Here is a 24,166-nt window from a genome sequence, read left to right as displayed (position 1 = left end):
AGCGCAAACAATACTCCACCTACTGCCAAACATAGAGAGACCAGAGCAGGTGCTCAGATCGTGCTCCACACTAAAATCCTTTTCAGCAGATCCTTTGGCAGTCATTCCCATCCTGTATACACTGAGATAAATATCACTGGATAAAACTCTGTTTGTCTGCAGACCTATGTTTTCTTTGGGTGACCACAGCTCCACTCCCCTGACGTGGATGTGACTGCAGCTCCCACTTTGGTACCACCCAAATCCCGTACATTCCCCCTGCCTTCACCAGCGAACGCATCAGCAGAAACAGGTCGTGCCCCTGTACACCACTACTCAATATCCCCTTCTGCACGGGCAGCAAGTCACTGACGAATATTCCTCTAGTTCCAAGACTATATCCAACTGTTTAGGACATTTTATGCCTTTATTAACGTAGCTTTTTAAAAGAAGTAACCTGTCCCAAACTCCTTGCCTTTATCTTGGTTTCACTGGAAGTCCAACCACCAATTTCCTCAACTTGCTAAAAAGCCTGTTACCTCGGAGTTTGCCTTTACTTCCACATCCTTCTTTTACCTTTCTAAAAGCCATGCACTCACACAGTTACTGGAAAACACACACAAAACTGGGTGTGAGGCAAAGCCAGTCCTCCCCTGCAACATCAGGCATTGAGAGTTTGTTACTTCTACCACAGGGCTAAATACATGAAACAGACCACGTAAAGGGAGTTGTGAAGAATCTAGTTCTCATCTCCTCCCCATCTTAAAAAATAGCTCAGAGTTGGGTTGTGTATGTTTGTTTTAAAGCTAAAAACGAAGTTGCTTGATGCCCCTGACCTTAAAGGACAGTATAGCCTCCAGGTGACTCTGTCCAGTTCCACAGCTGAACATGGTTAATTTCGATGGAAACCCCCTATGGTTCAGCTGTGAGTATTTTGACTGAAAAATGCAGTTCTGTCTTACTCATGGTACAGCAATTACTCGAACGAACATATGCTTTGTCAACCATTAATATCAGGAAACTATGGGGTTATGCAACTTTATTTCCCAGAAGAAAATATGAGGACAGCCACAGGAGTACACGGTGCCTCAGCTCAGCCCACCCTCGCAGTGCAGCTGGCTGGTAGGCCACTCACCTCATTTAAGATGCTTTCCAGCGTTGGAGGGGTATCAACTTGAGGAATGTCGAATTCTTTGTCATCAATCTGGACATCAGAAACCACAGATTGAGTTTAGGTTGCCTACCCCACCTTCTGAGCAAATGTCTAACTAAAGAAAAAGCAGCTAAACATATACCCCCCTAATCTACCTCTGCGCAAATGCAGCACGTATATGCAGATTTTCTTATTTGAAACTAATTGCCTGAAATTTGACGTTAGAAGGTAGAAGTTGGGGTATTTAGCACAGAAAAAGGAACAAGAGGAATTCCTCATTGAGGCACCACCAGCTGCCCACCCGCCCTGCGAGGGGCGCGCAGCCAGGCCCCGCGGCTGCGGGGCGACGGGACCCCGCTGCCGCCCGAGGGGAGGGCAGGAGGCAGGGAGGGCAGGGGGCAGCGGGGACGGGACGGGGAAGGGGCCGGGGCCGGGCCGTGCGGTGAGGGTGAGCCGCGGGGCCGCAGGGTTGGGGCCGCACCAGCTCGCTGCGGGAGTCCAGCTCGCGGTCGAGCTCCGCCGCGGTCAGCCGCGGAGCGGGAGGCCCCAGGCCCGGCAGCCCGCCCGGCTCGGCCTCGGCTCCGGCTCCCGCGGGACAGGCGCTCGGCTCCGGCGCCGCGTCCATGGGCGGCAGCGGGCCGGGAGCTGCGGCAGGCCAGGAGCAGGCCGGCTCCGCCGGGACTCGAACCCGCGGTCCCAGACGCGCCCGCCCCGCCCCGCGCCGGCGCAGCCGCTGCGGCTCCCCCCGCGGCCTTAAAGGGGTCGCGGCGCTGGCAGGAACAAGTTTTTTTTTGTTGTTTTTTTTTATTATTATTTTTTTAAGAAAAAGGCAAAATGAGAGGAATGGAGCAGCATGTGCAGCTAGCTCAGTATTTAGCAGTTGTTCAAGCCAGGTGAAAGACACCTGGGATTGCAATAGCCCTCCCCGGGCTAGCAGGCAAGGGGAAGGGCTAGTAGGTAACGCACACGCCGTGGAAAGAAGCAAACACTTGGAAATTCCAGCCTAACGCTGCCAGGCACCACAGCTACCCTCAGGTCTGCTCGGTGCCTCTCTGTGCTGATCTGTCAGAGAGGGGGGGAGAAACTCCTGGTGGGGCACACACGGAGGAAGGGCCCCTGCTGTCCCCGCCGCAGCTGCTGGGGTGTTTTGGGTTCCAGCTTCAGCAAAGGCACGTACCAAGGGCAAAAAGAGCATCCTGCAACTGTACCTGCCTTACCTAGTTGGCCTTCCCCTTGTTCTTCCTGAAAAGCAGCCCCATTTCCTTCCTCTTTGGAGAAGGCTTTGTCTTGTACCTAGCAGCAAGAGCAGACGGATGAGCAGGGAGCATCCTGAGCATTGTTAGGCTCCAGGCGCATCTGCCAGGCAGGGCCCCAGTTCCACCTCCAGCTGAGCAGGAGCCACTCTTCCTGCTGGTCCTGTAGATCCTCAGCAGTGAGAGCAAAGGATCTGCCTGCCCAGCACCACCTTGTGACTTCTCCATCAAGTGTTTGGCAAAAGCCAGGGGAAAATGCTTCACAGAAACAGACTAGTCAGCATCACCAGAGCACTGCCCCCCAGAAGGAGCTGGCAGTTACCAACACAGCAACTTCTGTATTTTGAAGATGCCCTAAGACTAGCAGGTTACAGGCAGGAAAGTCATTTTTGTTCCTTGGAAATGCCCGATTCAGGAGAGCATACACGAGAAGGCTGCTCTCATGCCAGCGGCACAGCAGGCCAGCTGGGCTGGGGAGGGGTTGGCCTGCGGCTGGCTCTGGTTTCAGCTCCCAGGACTGTCCAGGATTAGGTGCTCCAAGCACACACCCCGTACCAGCAGTGCAGTAGTAGGAACCTGGAACCAAACCGGGGTTGTGACACTTATGACGATAGAGGTCTCAAGGCTGAGGAAAGATTTAATAACCATCTAAGGAAATCATCAGTGACATGGAGAAGGTGTCTGGGGAGTAAGAGTCATTTTGCTATATGAGAACTAAGGGGATTAACCAATACCACTGCACAGCAACTTGAGATCAAATGAAAGAAACGCTTTTTCAGAAACATTGTTCCCTACTACACTCACAGCAGCAGGCCGCTGGAGTTTGCTGGGCTCTGACAGCAGAGCTTGCTGCTGGAGGGAGGAGAATAGTTGTCACGAAACAACCCAGAGCTTTACAGCAGACACTACAGACCGCACAAGCACTGTATTACAGAGCTGCTGAAAGGCAGATTGATTGAACATAGTGATATCCAAGTACAGGCTGCAGGTCCTGCACAGCAAGGAACAGAAATGACTAAGACTGCAATGAACTGTCATCCACTACAGCCTGAGAAATGCCATCACAAACAGACCTGTTAGAGATTCTGGAACTAGAAGCCAAGAAGGTAACTTTAATGAATAAAATTAACGCTTGGGGTGGGTGAACAAGTCAAGGCAAAACACAGTACGGTTTCTCTTGGAAAATGCTGGATGACATGTATCACCTTTCCTCTTAACAAGGGGACAGAGGTTTTAAACAACACAATCACCCTTCCTAGCTTCTTCCATCAAGGTAGGCTCTACAGCTTTGTGGAGGCTCAAGTGATGTTAGCCAGACTTCAGACTCAATTCAAACAAAAGGACAGTATTTTAACAAGGAAGTATCCCTACTTAGAGCTATGCTGGCACTACAGAACGAACCTTTCCTGTGGCATGAACTACAGTTACTTGAGGATTCAGTGCTTGATTACCACCACACGCTCTCCTCCATGTTCTAAAACCTTCCTTTCCATTGCCAGCTGTTCCAGAATGGTCTTCTGCAGCAATGGTGCATTCGCTCCTCTTACAACAGCTACCAGTTCTCCTCCCTGAAAGGTGTGAAAAGCAAGTCTGTCAGTAAGTTAGTTCACAGTGGAGCTCTCTGAGCTCTGGAAATCACCAGAGGAGAACATCACATATCACTTCGTGTACCAGACTGAGCTGCTCTGCTCCAGAAGAAAGGGAAACTTTGGAACAACCTTCGTTGTTGTTCCTGATCAGTCTTAGGGCAAACTGAAGCAGCATGTGACAGAGTGAGGTCCTGCAGTAGGACAGCTCTCAAAGAGGACAGTTGTTCCCATTGACAAGTCATGTTTATTGCTATGCAACTATTGTAAAAATATTGTCACTCACTGCATAAAACAGAAAGACAGGCTCGCATTTTCCTCTGTATTTTTCCAGAGCATCAATGGAATCAACTTCAGCCTAAAAGGAATGTAAAATAAAACAGGTGTTTCTAAAAAATGTTTCTGCTTCAGAGGAGTACACATGCAACAGACTGGACCTGAACATCCTCAACTGCCAACTCTTATCCCTTACGTACAGCAAAGCACCTCTGGGCCCCAGTCTTATGGGCTAAAATGACACTGGTCAGAGCAAGGACACAATTCTCTCAGCTCAGCATCAGAGACACAAGAAGCAGGCAGATGTCTCTGGGAGATTTTGCCAGCAGCAGTTTGAACAGCAGCTGGAGGTTGCTGAAGGCTGCGTGACATGGAGTTTTGAGCATCTCCAAGAAACAGTGCTCCACTGCCTATGCAGGAACTTGTGCCAGCATCCTGACCACTCCTATTGTGAATACTTTTCTTTTCACCTTGTATCTATTGGAATCTTCCCTGCTGCAAGGTGATCTTGTTGCCTCTTGTTCTTTTACCATGCACCATTCAGAAACATTTGTCTCTGCCTTCTCTAATAACGCTCCATTAGACAGGTGAAGACAGTCATTAGATATTTTCTTCTCCAAAGTGAACAAATCCAGCTCTTTCAGACTCTCCCCTGTACATCAGAGGAATACATATGCTACTGATTCTGTCTAGTGTTACTTGCTTAAGCAGTTTGCTGCACACTGCAGAAACAAGTACTGTGAAAAGTTCACCGTGTCAGTAAACACGCATCTGCCAACAAACTGGTCATCTTGCCAAAGAAGAACAGCAAGTTTATTGGCAGAGCTAAAGCAAGAGTTGGACTGTGGTAAAATATGAAAGACAGGAAAAAAAGATCAGTTGCCTTCAAGTTGTCTTCTTCTCCTTTGCAGAAGAAATCTGAAAAAATGTTCAAGCCTGAAAATTATAAATGATATAAGCTCTTATTGATGTAACCAACTGCCTGCATCCAGCAGACTTACACAAGCTGGAACTCCTGCACTGTTACCATTTTGGCTGAATACTGGAAAGATAAATGACTTCAGCCTTTAGTTACCTGCTAAGTTCAGGGCAATGATTATTTTAAGCAATGCCAAATTGGATCTTACCACAGCAAAATGCAGGAGGTCACTGCTGACTTCATTCCTTATTTTTCGGAAAAGATCCACTACTGTTTTGCAGGGACCACACCAGGCTTGAAATGCATCAACAACTACAAGCATGGAAATGTATAAGAAAAAGGTCAAAATGAGCCTTTTTAGATGTACACCAATAGGCTGGCTTGTGCACTTGTCCACTTTGCAGTGTAATCTTCTGGAAGGGGACTACAAAAAAGGTTGTTTAGTACAAGAATAAGAAACTTGAAAACCTCTGAGAATTTTAGTACAATAATAAGAAATTTGAAAGCCTCTGAGAATTGAGGTGCCCCATGGTGACCTCTGTGGCACCACCTTCCTAGGGAAGGAGATATGCTTAAGGTCGGTCTAAACGTCTCAAGCTCTCAAGACTGATCTCCAAATAGTCTTGCATCTACAGGCTTATTTGTTCCTTCCACTCAGGGCAAGAGAAACAGAGGGTTTGACTGAAACATGCATACCAGTAGAAACTGATTCCTGACAGGACTGGAGTTGTTTTAACACAGGAAAAAATAAACCTCCTACGTTGACCAAGCCCTTACCAATGAGGCCTTTGAGACACAGCATTTCTTCCCAGAGTTCCTGGCTATTGATGTTAATCTGTGTGAAAATTTAAAAACAGTAAAAGCAACAGTAAGTCATCAGGTAGCTGTAAACATACTGACAGATCGTTGCATTCTTGCATCTAAGACAGACATCAGACATACAGAGGTATTGCTATCTGAACACTTCAGAAAAAAACTTCTGACTGCAATCCTCTCACCTCTGGTCAGCTGGGCAGTGCCAAGCTGTGCTAGAGCATGGGTGGGAGACCTCTCAGAAAAACCACGCAGTCAGCTGAATTCAGATACTCTTGCCCCCAAACTCCTATTCCTCCCCTCCTTCCCACATGCTCTTGCTACTACTGGATGCCAGCTCTCAGAGACCCACCAGCAAGCCAGCTAGCCCCAAGGAACAGTTTAATGGATTAGAGACCTAAGTTGTCTCAGAAGGAAGGAAAGGAGCATCCAGGCAAATGCAAGCCCTCCCCCTTTTAGTTGCAGCAACCGTTTGAACAGTCTGGTTGCTTGCAGACCCCTGCATCAGTTTGCAGAGAGACCAAGAGTTGTTCTGGGGTCCGACTGAGGAAACAGCCCCTGCATCTTGGCAGGGCATCAGCATCATGGCCAAATGACCACTCTCCCAGCTGAACCTACCAGGTGGTGGTGGGTATCCAGATTTATTGTGCCCCAGTCTCAATCTTAGCTACAGGACACCGCTCTGTGCTTTCTGGGTCCTTTGATGTGCAAGACAAGAGGCTGCAGCTGAGGGATCACCTAAGGCTGCAGCTGTGAAAGCAGCATTCAGGCTGACTTGTTCACCAACCCCAAGAACACATTTATCCTTCTCAGCTGCAACCCCTCTCTCCCTCCATTAGTAGTTTCTTTCCTCCCTCACTCCAGGCAGCTTTGCTTGAAGCAAGAACGGAGTAACCTCCGTGACAGACTGTAGGATGCCACACCATGGGCTGGTCGTGCTGTTAGAACACCACACTGGTCTCCAATAATTCCAGCAACCTCCTTTGCTGACCAGCCTATTTCTGTAAGTGTAGGTCATGCGAGAGCAACAAAGAATAATTTTCACAGGGTCTTGTTGCAAAGAAAATAAATAAATAAATAAAAAAGGCTCGGCACAAGCTACTGAAGTGTCAGCAATAACACAATATACTAACCATGCCAATAGGACGTGCTAAAATGCTGAGCCGGACTTAAAGGGGAGAAAAAAAGGGTGGAAACCCAGGGTTAGTAGTGTTTGATATTTTTTAAACAAATTGTTCTGAAAATTTTGACTCTTCAAAGAAGTGACTTTAAACAATCACTCTCGTTATCACATTGGTAATAGTTTGTTGCTGCTGTGCTGATAGTGAACAATGAAGATTCTTAATAACTTTCTCGGTATCATTAATCCTAAATACATTTTGCCTACACTGGAAGACAGTATGTTGCAATAAGGCTAGCTACTATTCAATAATTAACACGAACACACATTAAAGGACTTTTAAGATTGCAAAGTAAAGAATTTGAAGAGTGGAAATTCCTATGCAAATTAAGCAGCCTTTTACAGATTTTCAGAGACGTTACTGGAGGTCACATTGTATGGTTTCTCCAGCATCTCACCGCACTCAGAGAATGGGGAGTTGTTCAAACATCTGTCTGTTTTCCTGTTCAGCACGTGAACCCAAGCCTAATTTTTTTTCAGCAAACATCTGCAGAATTAAGAAATGTAATTATTCCAGTTATCATCAGTGCTAGGACCACCCTCATAGTGTTTCAAGAACGTTAATGAGTTCAACTCATTTACGATGATTATAATTTGCAATAACGAGTTCGACTGATGGACTTGGAAAGCAATGCCAACGCTGTTCAAAGTTCTTTGCTAATTTGAATGCCCAGAGGCAGCTAGGACTTGCTGTTCTCTAATAGAACCAGAACTTTTCTAGGACATCACATTGTGTCCCACATGAGGTTCATATCCACCTGCAGATGTGAACAACCACACTTTTGCAAGCCTAGACCAGGCTCTCCTAAGCTGGGTGCATATTCAGCTGTCAAAGGTAAAAAAACCTTGTTTAAATTACATTCCCCATCACATAGGAACACAGTGGGACAAGCAGCAGCATAAATAATTTCTAGCTTAACAAAGTGATCATCCTTCTCTTCTTATACAAACGCTCAAACTTTCACCCCATGTTTTCCAATTCTTACAGTGAACAAACAAGGTTATCTACTTTTTCCTTCAGTATTTCTCTCGTGTAAAGAACTTCAAAATTTCAAGATGTTAATGACCTTCTTTTTGGCTTTTTCTATGATTTTGCATGCTAATCTGCCCTCAGAAATCCCCTCTCCCCTCCTAACAAAGCATCATGAGGTCTCTTGCACAGTGTAAATAGGGAAAAATTCTTCTGTGCATCATTGTGAAATAGTTTTTTCAGCCTTTGAATTCTTCTTGCACCTCCTAACTTTTTTCCAGCTTTGCAGCAACCTTTCTAAATATGTGTACTGGTCAGAAACATTCAGTGAGCGACTCACCAAACAACCAGGAGAATGCCCTCTTCCCCCCTGGTCCCTACTTCTGGAAGTCCTATGAACAATTCTCCTGTGAAACATAAATGCGTGTTCTTTGAAAGCAGCCACACCACAGGACAGTGCCAGCACATAAACAGCTCTTCAATGCAACCTGCAGTGAACTCTCTGCACCCCTGACTCTGGGGGATGTAGCTTACTTGCCATCGCTTCCTATGCTTCCCACCTGCCTTCAGGAATGCTTTTCCACCATGAGGTCCTCGCAATAGGGCTATGCCAGAAGAATGCAAGTTACCCTAGGACTGAGCATCATTCTTTCCACTGTTGTGAGTTTAAAAGATGTTTTAAAAGGCATTTCTATCACAGCTGGCTCCTACTGACCTGAAGGACTACCTCCTTTTTCTTTGCAGCCATTCTCCTACAGCAACAAGGGTCCTTTGAGCAGCACTCCCCAGTGCAAAGCACAGCAGAAGTCTTCTAATTATGTGAATCCAGCTGCTGGTCAACCTGCACCACAGAGAAAGCTTTTCACTTGTCTTTGCTCCTCTCTCCGGGACACACTGCCTTTTGCATCATCCCTGCCCAGTCGGAGGAATTGGAGGTGCGGGGTTGGAGATGAAGTGCTGCTGCAGGGCCTGAACTGCCGCACACCTCCAAAACCATAGCAGAGGCCCCCCACCCTGTCCCCTGGGGGTCGCAGAAGGGACAAGGCCAGGGCCTGACGGTACCTGTGCGGTGGCTGGCAGCACCCCAACGCTGCTACCGCAGCCCTGGCAACGCGGGGCGGAGCAGCAGCACAGCCTTCCCCGCTCCCCCTTCTTGTCTGTGCCGCAGCCAGGAGGGTTTGGCTCCGTCACCTCCGTGATTCCCCTCTGAGCAGCTGCACTGGGAGCCCCTCTGCCTCCCCTTTGCCTGGCAAACCCGCTCAGCTCTGCCGCCAGCCCATGGCCGCAGCCCCACTGTGCGTCCCCCCGCTCTGCTTCCCCCCGGCCCTTCCAAGCGTGGGGCGCGGGAGCCAGCCCTGACCTCCCCAGCACCAAGCAGAGGTGGGGGGTAAGCCGCTGGCCCCACTCAAAATGCAGCTCAACTTTAGCTTTTTCCCCTCCTCATTTGCAACAAGAGCACACTGCTGGGTCACACTCAGACCCGCAGGGCGATGTCCATTTCGGCAGGGCTGCTGCTCACCCCGCTGACTCCTGTCCCTCAGGTCCTTAGGCTCCAGGTGCAGGCCTCAGGGGGGCTTCTTGTCCCATGGCGCGCAGTGGCCTCCAGCTGGGCAAGGTCTCTCATGGCTGAGAGTGTGGCTTCTGGCACATCAACTGCTCTCCCTCATTGCCACTGCCAAGCCCAAGGAACGCTGCTCAGTGCCTCCAGCACCAGCTCAGAGGAGCAAGCTACACCCCTGGCCACCCCCAGAAGCTTTTTGTAGAAATAAGCCTTCAGTAAAGTTTTCAAAAAACTTTAAAAAAAATTCAAAAAATGTTGACCACAACTGAATTTTTACATGTTTACATGTATCCTGTCCTTACATTTTAGGGTTATTAGACAGTCCTCTTAGTAAACCAATTTTGTAGTCTTCAAGAATTTAATCTCATGCACCTCCATTATTCTTCTGCCTTATGCTTCAGCAGTTTCATGCTGGAGGTGTAACAGCTACTACACAGCTAAAATCTGTAAATAGATTTTAAAAAATATGAGATGCTTGCCTTAAAAACATACTGACACAAGATGCTTTTGAGCACATCACATAGCTTCTCTCAGTACCATGATGTGAATCTGTGACAGGAACAACAGGCAAATTTTCAATGTCATTTGACTGAGTGGGAGAGACTGCTCCAAATAAGCTGGGGGTGGTGAGGTACAACCAAGTCTACCAGTTGTCGGATAACTAGCATGCCAAACTCCATGCAAAACTGTGCTTTTTGACACACGTTCACAGATTGACCATCATCACTGGACCCTCTGAACAGATATAAAGATTGAACATACTTGTCAAAATTAGTTACGATAGGTTTTCTAGAAGAGAGATGGCACAAGGATGCCAGAAATCTGAGGATGTGTATCCTGTTCAGACGAGCTCTACTTGTTTTGGTGATGCAAGCAACTCTGTAACTCACAAGATGCCGCCGCCCAAACAAAGCAGGTAAACATCTGGCCAACAAGTTTGCTCCCATTGTAAGTCTCAGGCTAGCAACTACGAGGCTGTGGAGAAGATTGCACAGAAAGCTCAGATTTTTCCATGAAGTTCAGAAAAACCTAGATGTTCTGGTAAAGTTCTTTTTATTTACAGTATTCATTTTCTTCTTTTTGTACATACCTATAGCAACATCAAAAATTATTCACAAAGCTTAACTGAATGTAAAAATGTTCTCATCCAACAGTTTGTCCTATCAACTTCACACCTGTGGAAAATGTCAACTGTTCTCATGCAGCAACGAGATTGTCTGAGCATTTTTATTATTTTTACTTTTTTTTTTTTAAGCTTTTCTGGTAGAATTTTAGGAAACAACCTCAAAGATGTACATAGATACTTTACTCACCTTTTTTCTGAACACTTTTAGGCACCGAAGTTTTATAGCATCAAACTTAGATTTGTTTTTAGAAACGTGAATGGAGGAGGAGGGGAAAAAGAGATATGTAAGAACTTGAGCTCCTAAATGTACATAGCAGGAATGTGAATTTAGAAGCCAGATGCACACTAAAGTTTTACATTTGTAATACCTGCCTCAGAACTTTCTTCGAGTTCAAGCAAAAAAAATGTGATTGATTTTTATAAATTAGACTTCACTTCTGAGGTACTGATATCTATCAAGTTCTCACATATTTTCACTTTTCTTTTTGTTCAGCCCCCAAAGTCCATCACAAAAAATTTGCAGAAGGACATTAAAAAACTGCCAGTCACTTACTGCAATGCCTGGGGAAAAAGTGTCAGGTGCTTGCTTTTATTTGTCTTTCGAGAGTGGAAGAAATCACATGAAATGTATATATCTCCTCTGCAATCATGTGGTAAGTTATCTGATAAATAGCACATTCAAATTCCAGACCAAACTGTGGTCACGTTTTCTGACACAAGTAGTTACCTCGGAAAAAAAGTAAGGCTATCACAATTTGACCTTCTGATTAGGATTAAAGATTAAGATACTTATCAAAATTGGTTAGCAAAGTTACAGACCTCTCTTCTTGCTGCAGCCTTCCTGAAGCTCAATGTAACACGAGAAAGATTTGGTTTAAGACATAGACTGCAATCTTTAGTGTGCCTGTTAGTGCTACATAAATATAGTGTTTGGAGATTCTGACTATCAAAACTATAGTCTAAACTGAAATCAGAAGTAGACACGGGAAGAAAGCAAGAACCCTGAAACTGCAAGAAGGAGAGCTCCTTGTTGCTCTCATTTGTTTCTATGCATATTTGACTCCTGCCGCCACTGGGTGGGTCTTGCGTTCCAGCCTAACCTTACACTGTCTTCTTCATTTGTACGCACAATTTTTCTCCACACTTACAGGCACAATTTCAGCAACTTATGGACAATCTAGCTTCTGAATGTAGTAAAATCCCCTTGCTTATAATCCAGGTATCCAAATCCATGCAAGTGTGTATATCTGCATATATACACAAAATTTATAGCAACGTGACTGAGTAAAAAGAAAAAAAATAGTATTTTTTCCATTCCTTTCCCTAACTTAATGCACCTGTTAATGGAAATAATTTGTAAGTCACTTAACTATGTCTGGAGGCAAAGGATGCAAAACAAAAGCAATCCCTTAATCACTGCTTGCCAGCTTCTTCTGGTCTCTTGAAAGTGTAGCTTTTGCAAGATGCTGCTCACTCTATTGATATCAGTGATCAGCAAATACTTATCACCAGTGAAATAAGCTAACCCTTCAGCAATTATCCGAGCAAATTCTTAGCTTCTAAAGCAATAGCTTATGCATGCTGATATTGCAGCAACCTGTTCCTTTCCAGAAAAGTCAGTCATGCTAACTTTAAAGTATGAGCCTTCTAAAAAATGTACAGGAACCTAAAACAATCCAGCTGACCCATTCCGTTGATTTGAGTATGTCATCAGTACCAAGTGACCTTGTATGACAGCAAAATGCTAACTCTTGGATCTTGTCAGTACAGAACGTGCTGCTTATAATTTGGGGTCTACTGTCTCCCTCTATTTTCCTCTTTAGAAAGGAAGTATAATTTAAGTTAAGCTGAAGTTCAGAAATGCATATATTTTACTTAAAAACATTCATCTGTTCAAAATTCAAAATAAACTTTATGGGATACAACAGTTTTTTTTTTTAAATAACATTTCATTCAAACTGTATATAATTCACTGAAGTATTCGTACAGCAAACAATGGTCAACCCTTGAAAACCTGTAGAAAAAGATTTTCACACAAAAAAGGAAAAACAAAATTGAGGTATCACACCCACGCACATTCATCCAAGCACACGCACACACTCAAACACACCCACACACACGCAGGCTGCAGCAAAAGCAGAAAATTGTAGGCCCAAAAGGAAAATGACGACTGATTGTTCTATTCGAAAGTCCAGGTAGCTCAGGAAAAAAAACAAAAAACAAAAGAACAAAACAACCCCCCAAGAGTCCTCTGAGTAAAGAAACTACCTCAAAAAAAATTCTCAAGTGCACTGGAGACCTGATCATTTAAACTGTTTCTGCAAAGCAGCTCCCTGCACCTGAGAAAAATGCAGCCCAAGGTGACTTGTGCAAATATAAGGAGTCAGGAATATCTCCTGCTATTCCTTAAGTAGACATGAGGGGTGTCCATAGATTCAATTAGTCTTTGATCATGCAAGATACTGCTGGAGTGCTGTCTTCGCCCTGCAAGAGAAGAACAACCTGTTAAAAGTTGGGGTTCGGCTTTATCGTCAACAACTTTCTGTCCAAAACTATGAGTTATGCCAGTAAAAGAGGAAGGATGAATTAGTGAGGTGAAAGGAAGCCAAGCAGCTGGTTCCTTCAGTTTGGAAGAATCTAGTTTCTGGTGCAGAAATGTTCGGCGTGGGCTGTAACTAAGGAATCCACCCTGCACTTAAGAATAAGATGATCTTATCAAGAATATTAGATGTTCAGCATAGTCTTAGCAACTGGCCAGTATGGTGGGAATTAAGAAGCATATTGAACTTTGTTATCAACAGACTCTTTTAAACATAACAAAATCTCCCTTCAGTTGGTAAAAAGCAATTCTTCTTCTGTAATACAGATGCACCATGAAAAGCAGGTCCTTTAGCTGAGAAATCCAATGCTACAATCAGTAACTCAGAACACATTAGAGGCAAGTTAGTCAGACTGTCCCTACTAAAAACATACAATGGAGGTGAGAGGTAGGAAAGCAGCAGTCAGCGTAGGATTGCAATAGATGTGACCTAACATTGCACAAAATTTTTTAAGAATACCTCCCAAAAATCTATGGTTGCAGTTTCATCAGTATTTCAGCTAATTCAGTGTCTACTACACCCTGAAGTGTTTTGCTGTTCCTTTTACCCAACACCTCCCAACCACGCTATCATGCCTTTGACTGGCCTTTCCAAGATCCAATCCAACTCAGCAACCCAGAAGAAGATAACGTAATTAAAAACAAAGATTTCCATCTAATCTTGTTTCTGGATTTTTTTTTTTTTATACTTACTTGTCACACAGATTTGGATCTGATGACTGACTCAATTTATGTAGAATATCTACTATTCCCATGTCTCGTAGTTTATCTTGGCGCTCTTGTGAACCTACAACAATAAATCACATTGTTGGGAATACCACCGAAAATAATGTATGCAGAACAGAAGAAAGGAGTGGCAGCAGAAAACAGCCTAAGAAGGGGCTATGGAACATAGTTCAGCTAAAACACAGGAATGAAAAACTCCCCCAGCTGTGGCTACTTCAAAAGAGAGCTCTAGTTTCTTTTTTGTATTTTAGCGTGCATGAGTGTAAAGAGAAGAAATTTTTGAAGGCAAAAACCTGAACACATTTGATCCTAAAGCAAGCAATTGAAGTCAAGCTTCTTTACTCTCATCTCTCAGATTTGGATGCAGAGAACACTTAACTGGAGGTATATTTCTGAGTCTGAGTTGTAGCACTGTGGAATGCCTGCGAGCAGAAAACCACCAGGAGCATAACTAAGTGTCACATGCTGAATAAAGTTCTGTCACCTGAGAGATGTGGAATAGGAGTAGGAAAAAGATACCCTAGAGACACCGATTTCTTTGTTGAAGAGCAGCATGGTCAATTTGAAGATCTGTAAATCATCCATCTAACAAAGTCCTCCTCCTGGCTCCATTTCTCAAAGCACACAAACTCCCACCCACCCTTCCCTTGCCATTCCTTCCAGTTCCACACGAAGGCCTCCATTTGCCCTCTCCACTCCTCACAACAAAATCACATTTTTTTGTGCAGAAGCATCCTTCAGCTACCTCCCGGTTACTTTCCATTGTTCCAGGCCATGGCTCTTCTTACTGAATGCCTTCTCCATTCCTTCCAGTTTCACCCACAAGTCCTTCTACTGGTTTCAGACTCTCACTGCCCAACCCATTAAGTTATCCATGCTGGGGGAAATTCCTTTCCAACAAGTCCCTTTTCTAATCAGTTGCCATTTATCCCCTCCAGTGAACCTGCTCCCTCCAATGATAACTTTCCACTGCCTCCTTAGACTTGGAAGCTCTCTCACTAGGCTTCTCTTTCACTCCAATTTTCAGGTTTTACAGAAGTGCTGCAGATGGAAGCCTCCCCCTGCTGACTCTCATCAGCTCCTCTTTATTGATATGCTCTTCCTGTGCCTCCCCTTCCTGCCCCAGAACAGCTCTCTACATTTTACACAGAATCTACAATTTACACCGAATTGCACAGAATCTGTGGTTCTGTGATTTTCCTCAACATCCTCCTGACCTCACTCACTTCTTCCATATTATACCTATAATGACATCTCCCTTTGTGCTGTGCACTGCAAGTACTGAGTAGTATGTTACATTAGCCTTTTGATCAGGGTAGTAACTTGTCTATGTATTAGTAATGAGGCTTTCTTACCTTCTTCTTCATTCCATATGAGATTAGATATACAGAACATGGCAGCAAGCTGAAGTTTAGCATTTGAATGACTCTAAATATAGAAAAAATAGTACTCAAATTTAGAATTTCTCACATTTACATTTTGACATTCATTCTGTAATAAACTAGGTAGTGAAGTTGGGATAAAATTCTTATCTATAACTTCCTTCAGCACTTCAGTGGCTTTCAGTCAATTCCTTCCAAATACTTATTAAGAGGTCTACAAGATGCCCCTTTTTCAAGATCATTTAACGTTTTCAATGCAAAGTTGTTAAAGGTATTGCTTAAGTCACTGAAACATTCTTACAAGAAATAACTACCGGATTTTCCTTTTAATCAGACTTTCAGTATCACTCTGCCATATAGAGCTGTATGCCATGGTTTCTAAAACGCAACTGGGTACATGAATGTTAAGTGCATGATACTGGATAAGAATTTACATGAATACATGGTAAAGTGCCATCTTTCATTCTGGCAAAAGACCAACATAAAACCTTTAAGAGAAATTCCCCCATACCATGTAGTATTTGATTTTCTGCAGGATGTCGTCATTGGTCATAATCAGTTCTTTTGCTGTTGTTCCATCTGCTATATTGGCAAGTATACATAATGTCTGAAACAAAAAAAAAACAAACAAACTGGTAAGTTATTTGGCTGCAGATCACATTTCATGATTTATACAGTTTTCCTGACAGCTTTGAACTTGTAACAAACAATTCATTTAATTAGTTTTAATATCTTTAATCTGAAGTTTCCAGTTTGCTTACATTTGGGGCCAATGCCAAAAAATTAACAGCTGAGGCTGAACATCCCTGGCAAAAAACAAGTCATTGCCATTTGAAAATAAAAAGCTGCATTCATTAATTCATTTAAATTAGTAAAATTTTAAGTCTGTCAGGGAAATATGCAGTGTATAGAAAAGATAAGATACACTGGAAAGTAAAGCAGTCTATTCTGTATCAGAATTAGGAAAAAAGACCATCCATCCAATTTTTCAGGTCAGGAAAGGGAAAAACAGAGGTCTACCTGCTGATCCAGCAGAGTAATAATACCACCCCCTCCAAGTCTAGCCACACATCTTACCTGCAGAGGTAACACAAGTAAACTACAAACGCATCTGGTTATTTCTTGCAAATCATAGAAGCAATCCTACAAAATAACCTTGAAGCAACTAAGCCCACATTGGCACTACATGCATATCACATTAAGACCTGCAAAGGCAGCTTTACTGGTTTTCAGGAGGCATAGGGAGATGCTCTGCAAATTCTTCCCCAAAGAGCTGTGGAAGAACTCAGCCATGTTTTCTGGATGTGCAGGGATGACTATGGGAGAGCACCGGAGAATGATCAGGCCAAAGACCTCTACCTTCAGCCCATTCTTTACTGAGCAGAGATTTAGACCGTCTGGATTTAGCTATGTTTTTACAGCTATTTGCCATGCTGTTTGCTACCAATACCCATCCTAAGACAAAGCAATCCTCTGGAATCTCCCATAGCTTCTCGCTGCCCCCAGTATTCATCACCACATGCCCCGGAAGACTTTGAGAGAGCCCCGTTTCCATCTTGTCTTTCATATCTGTTAATCAGCATAATTCTGTCCATCTATCCTCTTACTTTTGGTGTAGCATCCCCACAGCAAGTATCCCTGTAAGCTGGCCCCCTTACGCTGCCATAATAAAACCAGGGATGCTTTACCCTACTGGCCATCTCCCTTTCCTCTTGCACGTTGCTTTTCTTAAAGCTGTAATTTTTCATAGAGTGCCCCTCCCCACCTTTTCCTGGGCTACAGCAACGTGCTTGTTTTCCTTGCTGCTGCTTCCTCTCCTCCAATCACTGCTGGCTCCCCCAGGCACCCAGCACAGCTGGGATACCACATCTCCCAGCAGAACACACACTGCTGCCAGCAAGGCAAGCAACGACACTATTCTTTATTATTGACTGTTCCAATGGCTGCTGTAGAAGCAAATAACCATGAAGCCTTCCTCAGCGGGAAATAAAGGATTTACTCTCTTCCTTTCTTCCTCCCGTCCCCTAGCTGCCATGCTACTGCCTTAGATTTAATTCTTTTGCTTTCATGTATAGTGTTCCCCGTTTGTCAAATTTAAAAAAAAATTCTGGAACTCAAACATGTTTGTAACATGCTCTGAAGAGGAATGTTCTTGTAGGTACTAAAGTTTTTAAACTGAGAGATGTCAGTAAAATGCTCTCAGCACTTCATAATCCCAAACAAAAACGACATGTTGGGAACACGAAGCATTTCTAGGTGTTTCTTAAATTGTATTCTGCCATGACAACATGAAACAAAAAAAGATACCTGCTCTTTGACTTCTATATTGTGCTCCCCTTCCAGAATAAGGGTGACTGCTTGCATGATCTGCTTCCCATGAGTGCTCATTATATGGTCTATGTGCTGCCAAAGCAATGATAAAACACAGTCAGTGTAACTTTCCAGACAAAGAAGTAGCATTCCTACTTGAATTACTTACAGAGTACCAAAACTGCACAAAAAACCTAGCTCCTAGTGAGGTCTCCCAAACCCACAAGTCTATCACAACAGGAAAACTTTGTAATACTTTTCTTCATTTGAAGCCTTGTCTTGTTTCAGAAGGCATGATACAGGCCTTGGTTCTGATTTCACTGAAACCTGTAGGAAAAACACTATTTTCCCATTTGTATAGAGGCCACAGTCTGAAGACTAAATCCTGCGGGACACAAGCTCTCGGTATGATGTTGCAGTCAGAAAGAACCACCTTCTCTCCCCCTCTTATAACAGGAGGATCTCAAAGAAGGTAAGAAAGTTGTTTTTATTTTGTTGTTGTTGGGTTTGTTTGTTTGTTTTAAATCATTTGGAACTTTTGCTACACTTACTGAAACATTGTATAGGTACAGGTATGATATCCACATTTAAAATATCTTAAAGGATTCAGAAAGATAAGGCACATAAATTACTTGTAGTCTAGGAAAACTGGTTCAAGGTTACAGACTTACAGATAAAGGGTCATTTTCTTAGGAACTATAAACACCTATACTAGAATGTAATAAGTCTTGAGGAATAATAGAAAAATGTGCAAGTAAATCTACAGGATGAACTCTCAACAAAACTCAGGAGCAACAGCAAACAGCCACCAGAGATTACCAACACATAACATACACTACAATTTTTAAAGATGGAATTTCTTAAAGATAGGGATTCCTGTAGGACTTCTTAAAATTGCTAGTAATGAAACTTGATTCAAAAGCTGCCAGATAAGTTATTCTGGATGAAGTTTTTGTTATAGAATGATAATGGTTGATTTTGGCTCTGAAGTGTGCTACAAACAGCAGGTGAAACTAGGACAGTTTCTGCTGAGGAACACCCAACGTGATAACTAGACTGTTGTCAGAGCTCAGGGTCAATTTAATGAATGACTGGTTGTTTCATTTCACATTAAAATTTTCACATTAAGACAGAGCAAATTTTCTATGAAGTTTACTGAGACTCACTGAATACAAATATCAGATTTTTTGCAGTGACCTTTTTGTGGTAGAAACAGTATGCAATAAACACACAGTGGAGGCTTCACGGTTTCCCCCCCCACACACACAAAAACCTTGCCTTGCCAAATGTTTGCTGCATGTTTTCCCTTTTTTCTTTACAGGGGATTGTATCTTTTCCCCCACAAATATCTCTTTCTTACCATCAAAAACAATTAATGGGCTTACATTTTCAAACCGTTTTATTTCAGTGTGTGAAATGAATATATGTATTTTTTAAGTGCACAATCCTGCAGTCAAATTCAAAAAGCCAGTACTCTCCATCTAGTTGGGTAAGAAAAGCCATATTTCAGGTATCAAGAAAGAAGAAACACAGGTCTTCTTAATATAAGTACCTCTCCACACTTAGATTCACAAGTGCAACCCTCTTATTGCTGTTCTCGGCAAGTTTCACAGAAAGGCATTTACACTTTCAGCAAAATGTTTTTGCTGAAAGCTAAATGCAACGGAATTGATCATTAAATGTAACTGTCTAGCTCTGTAATTGATAATTACAAAGTTCCAGTGAATGTATAGAATTCTTTCAAACTTTTTCTGACACTGGTTCACACATTTGTTTAGAGGTACTTGGATAAATGCAAAGCAGAGGCCTAGCAATATATCAAATAGCAATCAAACAGAAACATAACTTGTATTCTCAGCCAAAATCTTCGTTTTAACAGAAAGAGTAAGAGTTAATTTATATCGTCTGTACAAACAGTCAAAAAGTCTGTTTCCAGCTCTACTTACTGGGCGAGTAGAAAGAAGATTCCTGAGCAGTCCCAAAGTTTTCATCAGAACATTTACATCAGAATCAGAAAGTAACTGGAATAACTGCTCTGTACTCAGACCTCGTAAGATGTCTGATTTGATCTTCTGTTCTGCTTGAAACGCCATATTCTGAAAGAGACAGAAATTTTGCCTTTTTTTTACCTTAAGCTTGGGTTTTTCACTCTTAGTAGACTATTAACTGCAAGCATATCCTTTTTAAACTAATCCTGAAAATGTTTTAACTTATGAAGAACTATAAAGTCCTCATATGAGTGACTTTATAGTTATGCAGTGAATTAAATTTCCATGCACTTCTTGTAAGCAACTGACTGTGTTGACCTGGTTATTAGCCGCATTTATTTGTCTTCGGCACACGACTGACACTGCTCGACTGTTTCCCTGACTGATCACAGCAACCAAAGTGGTAGGAGAACTAAAGGGTTTTATTTTATCACTAACTGATGAAGTACTCCAGACTGATATTGTTTTCGTTCTTTCATTAGGTGGAAAGACAAGCCAGATTTCACTTATATTATTTTTAGCAACAACTCAGAAGTTCTTTAGGTCACATTAACAACCTTTTTAAGAAATGCAATTCCAAGAAGTATTTCAACAGTATTTTACTTACCATTAAAGCCCAAATGCCGTTCACTCGCAAGGCAAGATTTTCACTCTGTGTTAAACTACATAGAAGTTCTATGGCTCCTGATTCTAAAATAGGCTAAAATGAACAGGTGGGGAGAAAACAATTAAAACACTACTTAGAATAATTAGACATACATACAAAACTAAATATAAGCAAGACTTCTTGTATTTTTTTTTTTATTATTTTTCAGTTTACAGAATGTTCAGTCCACTCTGATGAACTGGCCAAGCCATGCCCTAAATTCATATGCATTAAAAGATAGGTTTCTATGAAAAATTCATGTCAACATGGCCTTATTCTCATGTGCATCTGTATACATGTACACACGCACATACTGTTGTGATACCATCCATTTATCTGCCACAGTCACATAAGCAAATGTTTTCCCCAACAGCTTTCAGTTTGAGGCTGCTCTCTAAAAACACTGCCTTCCTTGAGCAATTACATTTTCTGAGTATCAGGTAGGACGTATGTAACTGTTTAAAAGAGTTTATGGACAATGAAAGCTATTTGATATCTTTCTTTACCTTTAAACTTCATGTTTAGTAATCAGACCAAATTAAAATCCAACAGAAAAACTTTAGCACAAAGAAAAATAGACTGCTCCTAACAATCAGATGAAAATTCAAAACCTCGTAGTATCACATCTCTAAGCGACAAGAAAAACAGACACACAGCTTTTCTTTCAAACTGATTAATGTAATGATAGTTGAATTTGGAACTACTTTCAAGCTGAACTGAATTTGAAGATTACTAGTTTTATCTAAGTCCTGAAGAGCTCATGTGCTTTTGCCTTTTAGGATCATGCCTTTTAGGATGCACCCAATGATATATGAGGCTTTAACATATAAGGTGCTAAGCTTCAAAAGTTACTGTTTCAAAAGCAATGAATAATTCAACATCATGTGAGCTTTTGAGAAATTGTTTTTTTGTTTTGTTTTGTTTTCCCCCTGCTTAAGACCTTAGTTGATCAGAAGTGTATAGAAAAGGCTGTACTTTATAGGAAGAGGATTGTGTCTCTGAATAGCAGCCAGCCTGTAACAGAACCAGCCAGCAACGTGTGCCGAAGTTCACCTGGTCCCAGGTGCTTGTGCACTGTAATGAGCTGCCAGGGAATCGTGATTTCTCTATGGACGCGGTAGTCGGCTGGCTGCTAGGGAATTCTCCACAGGCTCAGCAGATGGGAGACATTCCAAAATTGTTTCTTGACTAAGCTTTTTTGCGGGTTAGAATAAAGATCCACTTCAGTTTTGTTTAAGCGACTACTAGTTTACATACAATTTTGAAAATATCATGGAGAAAAAAAAATCAATACATCAAATAAAAATTAGATGGTTTACAGATGCTTTCAAATCTAACATTTCTAAAAATTCCTTCATTTTGCACAAGCAGTATTTTGTTTTAGCAATGATAATTTTACATGAACCATGTGCCCCGATAGAAAATTCGGTATTCCACTGCAATTTGAAGTAGAAACACTAAGCTGACTGTGACTGGCAGTATGAACAAGAAAGCCCACGGGCCAGTGAGCTGTGGTTGGTGCTGTTTTAGTTCATTTTCTGTCTTCTCAGAGATGACTAAAACCACCAAGATCAATTGATCAAAACAAGGTAATCCAAACTGCTCAACAGGAGCCCACATACACCATAATCTTGCAAATGCTATCTGTAAGAACTTTTTCAGACTTGGGAAATCGTTCCATTTTATTAAGTATTGATATGCATGTGTGATCTGTATGAAAAACAGATGAGTTACAAAACTCAAGACCAGATACCCTGTATCTTTCAGTCAACAACAATAATAAAAACCACAAGACTGAGTTATGCCAGCATTTTCAAGATCACAATAGTAATTCTGTAAGACAGTGGATCATATCACCAATTGAAGTTTGTTTTCTTGTTGCTCATGAGTTTTGTGTTGTTTATTTTTAAGATAATCACGTTTTACAACTAGAAGTCAAAAATTGTGTCTACTTTTTTTTCCTTTAGAGACTACATTTAACTATTCAGATGTGTTTTTTAACAAGCTATCAGTGATTACAGTACGCCTAATATTACAACTCTATAATGCTTTACAAGCATTTGCTAACAATAAAGATGCCCTTATGCTTATTGAGCCACTGTATAACATAGCTTTTATCCAGAAATAATAAGAGGTAACAGACAAATACTTACCTCTTTGCTTGGAGAGAATTCCAGAAGAAGATTGCATAGCGTGGAAGATGCTACTACCAGCATTTCATTTGGAGCATTCTGTAAAACCTGTAGTCATGAAGGGGAGAGTGGAGAATCTCTGTTAACTAGTAGGATAAGGAAGGCATCATTTTGAAATGGAATACCTGTAATTATGCTGCAATTTGATATTCTACACATTAGGAGATGCTTTGACGCTAGTAGTGCAGATCCATACGGTGCTCATTCAACTTAATGCGATGGTATATACTTTAAGCACTTTGATCCATTTCAATCTTATGGATAATTGCATTCTATAAAATTATTTTTAAAAGCCTTGCTGAGCTCTTTGGCTTTGGTTTTAGTATCTGCAATAAGATCTAGAAGGTAAAGAACTTCGGGGAAAAAAGTAGATCTAAATTCTCTTGTAGCACTTACAGACCAAGTCTGAGCCCGAAACCAAAGGGGATATAGATCTAGTGTCCTACGTGACTAAACACTAGCAATAATTTAGCTTTACTGACTTAAAAAATAAAAAATAAAAAAAGAGAGCCAAGCATGGACTACAGCACTCTTCGCTACTGCTTGGCTTTTTGTTGATTTATGGCTCTTCGAAGGTCATGGAATTTGACTTCTAGTTAATTTTTATTACGATTCTGAACAGACACCATATCCTCCATGTTACTACTTTAACTGAACAGAACACTTGAGTGGTTGCAGCTTGACTTTACTTACCTTCATTAAAGGTTTCCATACAGCATGATCCTGAAAACTTGTCCTGAGCTGCTGTACAGAACGGGACAAACTGTGCAAACATCTATAACAGAAAAAGAAACCTTTGTTGTGAAAAAAGTATACGGACACACACACACAGAGTTATACAGATGCTTCTACACATATAAATACATTGCTTCTGCACATTAGGATACAGTCAGAATTTGGTGATTACTAGCCTGTAAACAGCAAAAAGAAAATATCATACTAGTCCAGAGTATTTTTCCCCTAATAAGTTTTCCAACAATAGAAAAGATTTCAGACTCACTTTAGCTTTTGAAAAATTAGCAGAAGTTCTAGCAAATGGAGCATCAGACTTTGACAGGACAAAATTGTGTGAATCACAAAAGCATCCTACCTGACTGCAGCTAATCGCACCTTGATACTAGATTCAGATAAGCCATTAACTATACGGTCCATCATATTTTCAGTCTCAATGATCTGGAGCAAAAAGAAATTAATGTTATATGAATAAAACAGTATGAACATTTATGGGTTGTTGTTTTTTGTTTGCAATATTTAAAATATCACATACAAAAACCATAGCTTAAAACAGTAAGCCACTTTACAGTCCTTTATTAAGTGGAACAAAGTGTGCATCTGTATACAATTTAGTAGACATCTATACTACTTGTTCCACTATTGCTTTCAAAATGACTTTATTAATCCTCAAGAAAAAAAAAAAGAGGGCTATATATATATATATGCATTACTTTTAATGTCATATTAAAATAGAAGACAGCATGTGTGAATGCACGTAATATATACAAACTAC

General features: G+C 42.0%; 2 protein-coding genes across 20 annotated transcripts in view; both read right to left on the bottom strand.

The window, feature by feature from the left end:
• VPS8 (VPS8 subunit of CORVET complex) overlaps positions 1-8,959 on the bottom strand; it is an 84,475-nt gene extending 75,516 nt beyond the window's left edge. Inside the window, exons 1-6 of one of the 6 annotated variants that reach the window (XM_040567149.1) lie at positions 8,845-8,959; positions 5,944-6,001; positions 5,375-5,478; positions 4,258-4,329; positions 3,837-3,953; positions 1,115-1,183 (exon numbers count right to left, since the gene is read on the bottom strand). In XM_040567149.1, coding sequence (XP_040423083.1) covers positions 1,115-1,183; positions 3,837-3,953; positions 4,258-4,329; positions 5,375-5,478; positions 5,944-6,001; positions 8,845-8,877 — 453 coding nt within the window. In that variant the 5' untranslated portion in view covers positions 8,878-8,959. Of the gene's footprint in view, positions 1-1,114; positions 1,184-1,287; positions 1,439-1,613; positions 1,833-2,349; positions 2,369-3,836; positions 3,954-4,257; positions 4,330-5,374; positions 5,479-5,943; positions 6,002-8,844 lie in introns of those variants that run through there. The other 5 variants (XM_040567150.1, XM_040567153.1, XM_040567152.1 and 2 more) reach the window with 5 other exon arrangements.
• Positions 8,960-10,910: 1,951 nt separating this feature from the next.
• Positions 10,911-24,166, bottom strand: part of ARMC8 (armadillo repeat containing 8) — a 64,070-nt gene continuing 50,814 nt past the window's right edge. For all 14 annotated transcript variants that reach the window (XM_040567545.1, XM_040567550.1, XM_040567543.1 and 11 more), the window contains 10 exons: positions 23,750-23,832; positions 23,353-23,434; positions 22,621-22,707; positions 20,429-20,521; positions 19,780-19,929; positions 17,831-17,926; positions 16,035-16,130; positions 15,497-15,569; positions 14,109-14,202; positions 10,911-13,300 (listed from right to left, as the gene is read on the bottom strand). In XM_040567545.1, the coding sequence (XP_040423479.1) occupies positions 13,267-13,300; positions 14,109-14,202; positions 15,497-15,569; positions 16,035-16,130; positions 17,831-17,926; positions 19,780-19,929; positions 20,429-20,521; positions 22,621-22,707; positions 23,353-23,434; positions 23,750-23,832 (888 nt within the window). In that variant the 3' untranslated portion in view covers positions 10,911-13,266. The remainder of the gene's footprint in view (positions 13,301-14,108; positions 14,203-15,496; positions 15,570-16,034; positions 16,131-17,830; positions 17,927-19,779; positions 19,930-20,428; positions 20,522-22,620; positions 22,708-23,352; positions 23,435-23,749; positions 23,833-24,166) is intronic.

The sequence above is a fragment of the Cygnus olor genome, chromosome 9 (assembly GCF_009769625.2).
Source record: "Cygnus olor isolate bCygOlo1 chromosome 9, bCygOlo1.pri.v2, whole genome shotgun sequence".
Taxonomy (NCBI): Eukaryota; Metazoa; Chordata; class Aves; order Anseriformes; family Anatidae; genus Cygnus; species Cygnus olor.
This window is presented reverse-complemented; position numbering and strand designations above follow the sequence as displayed.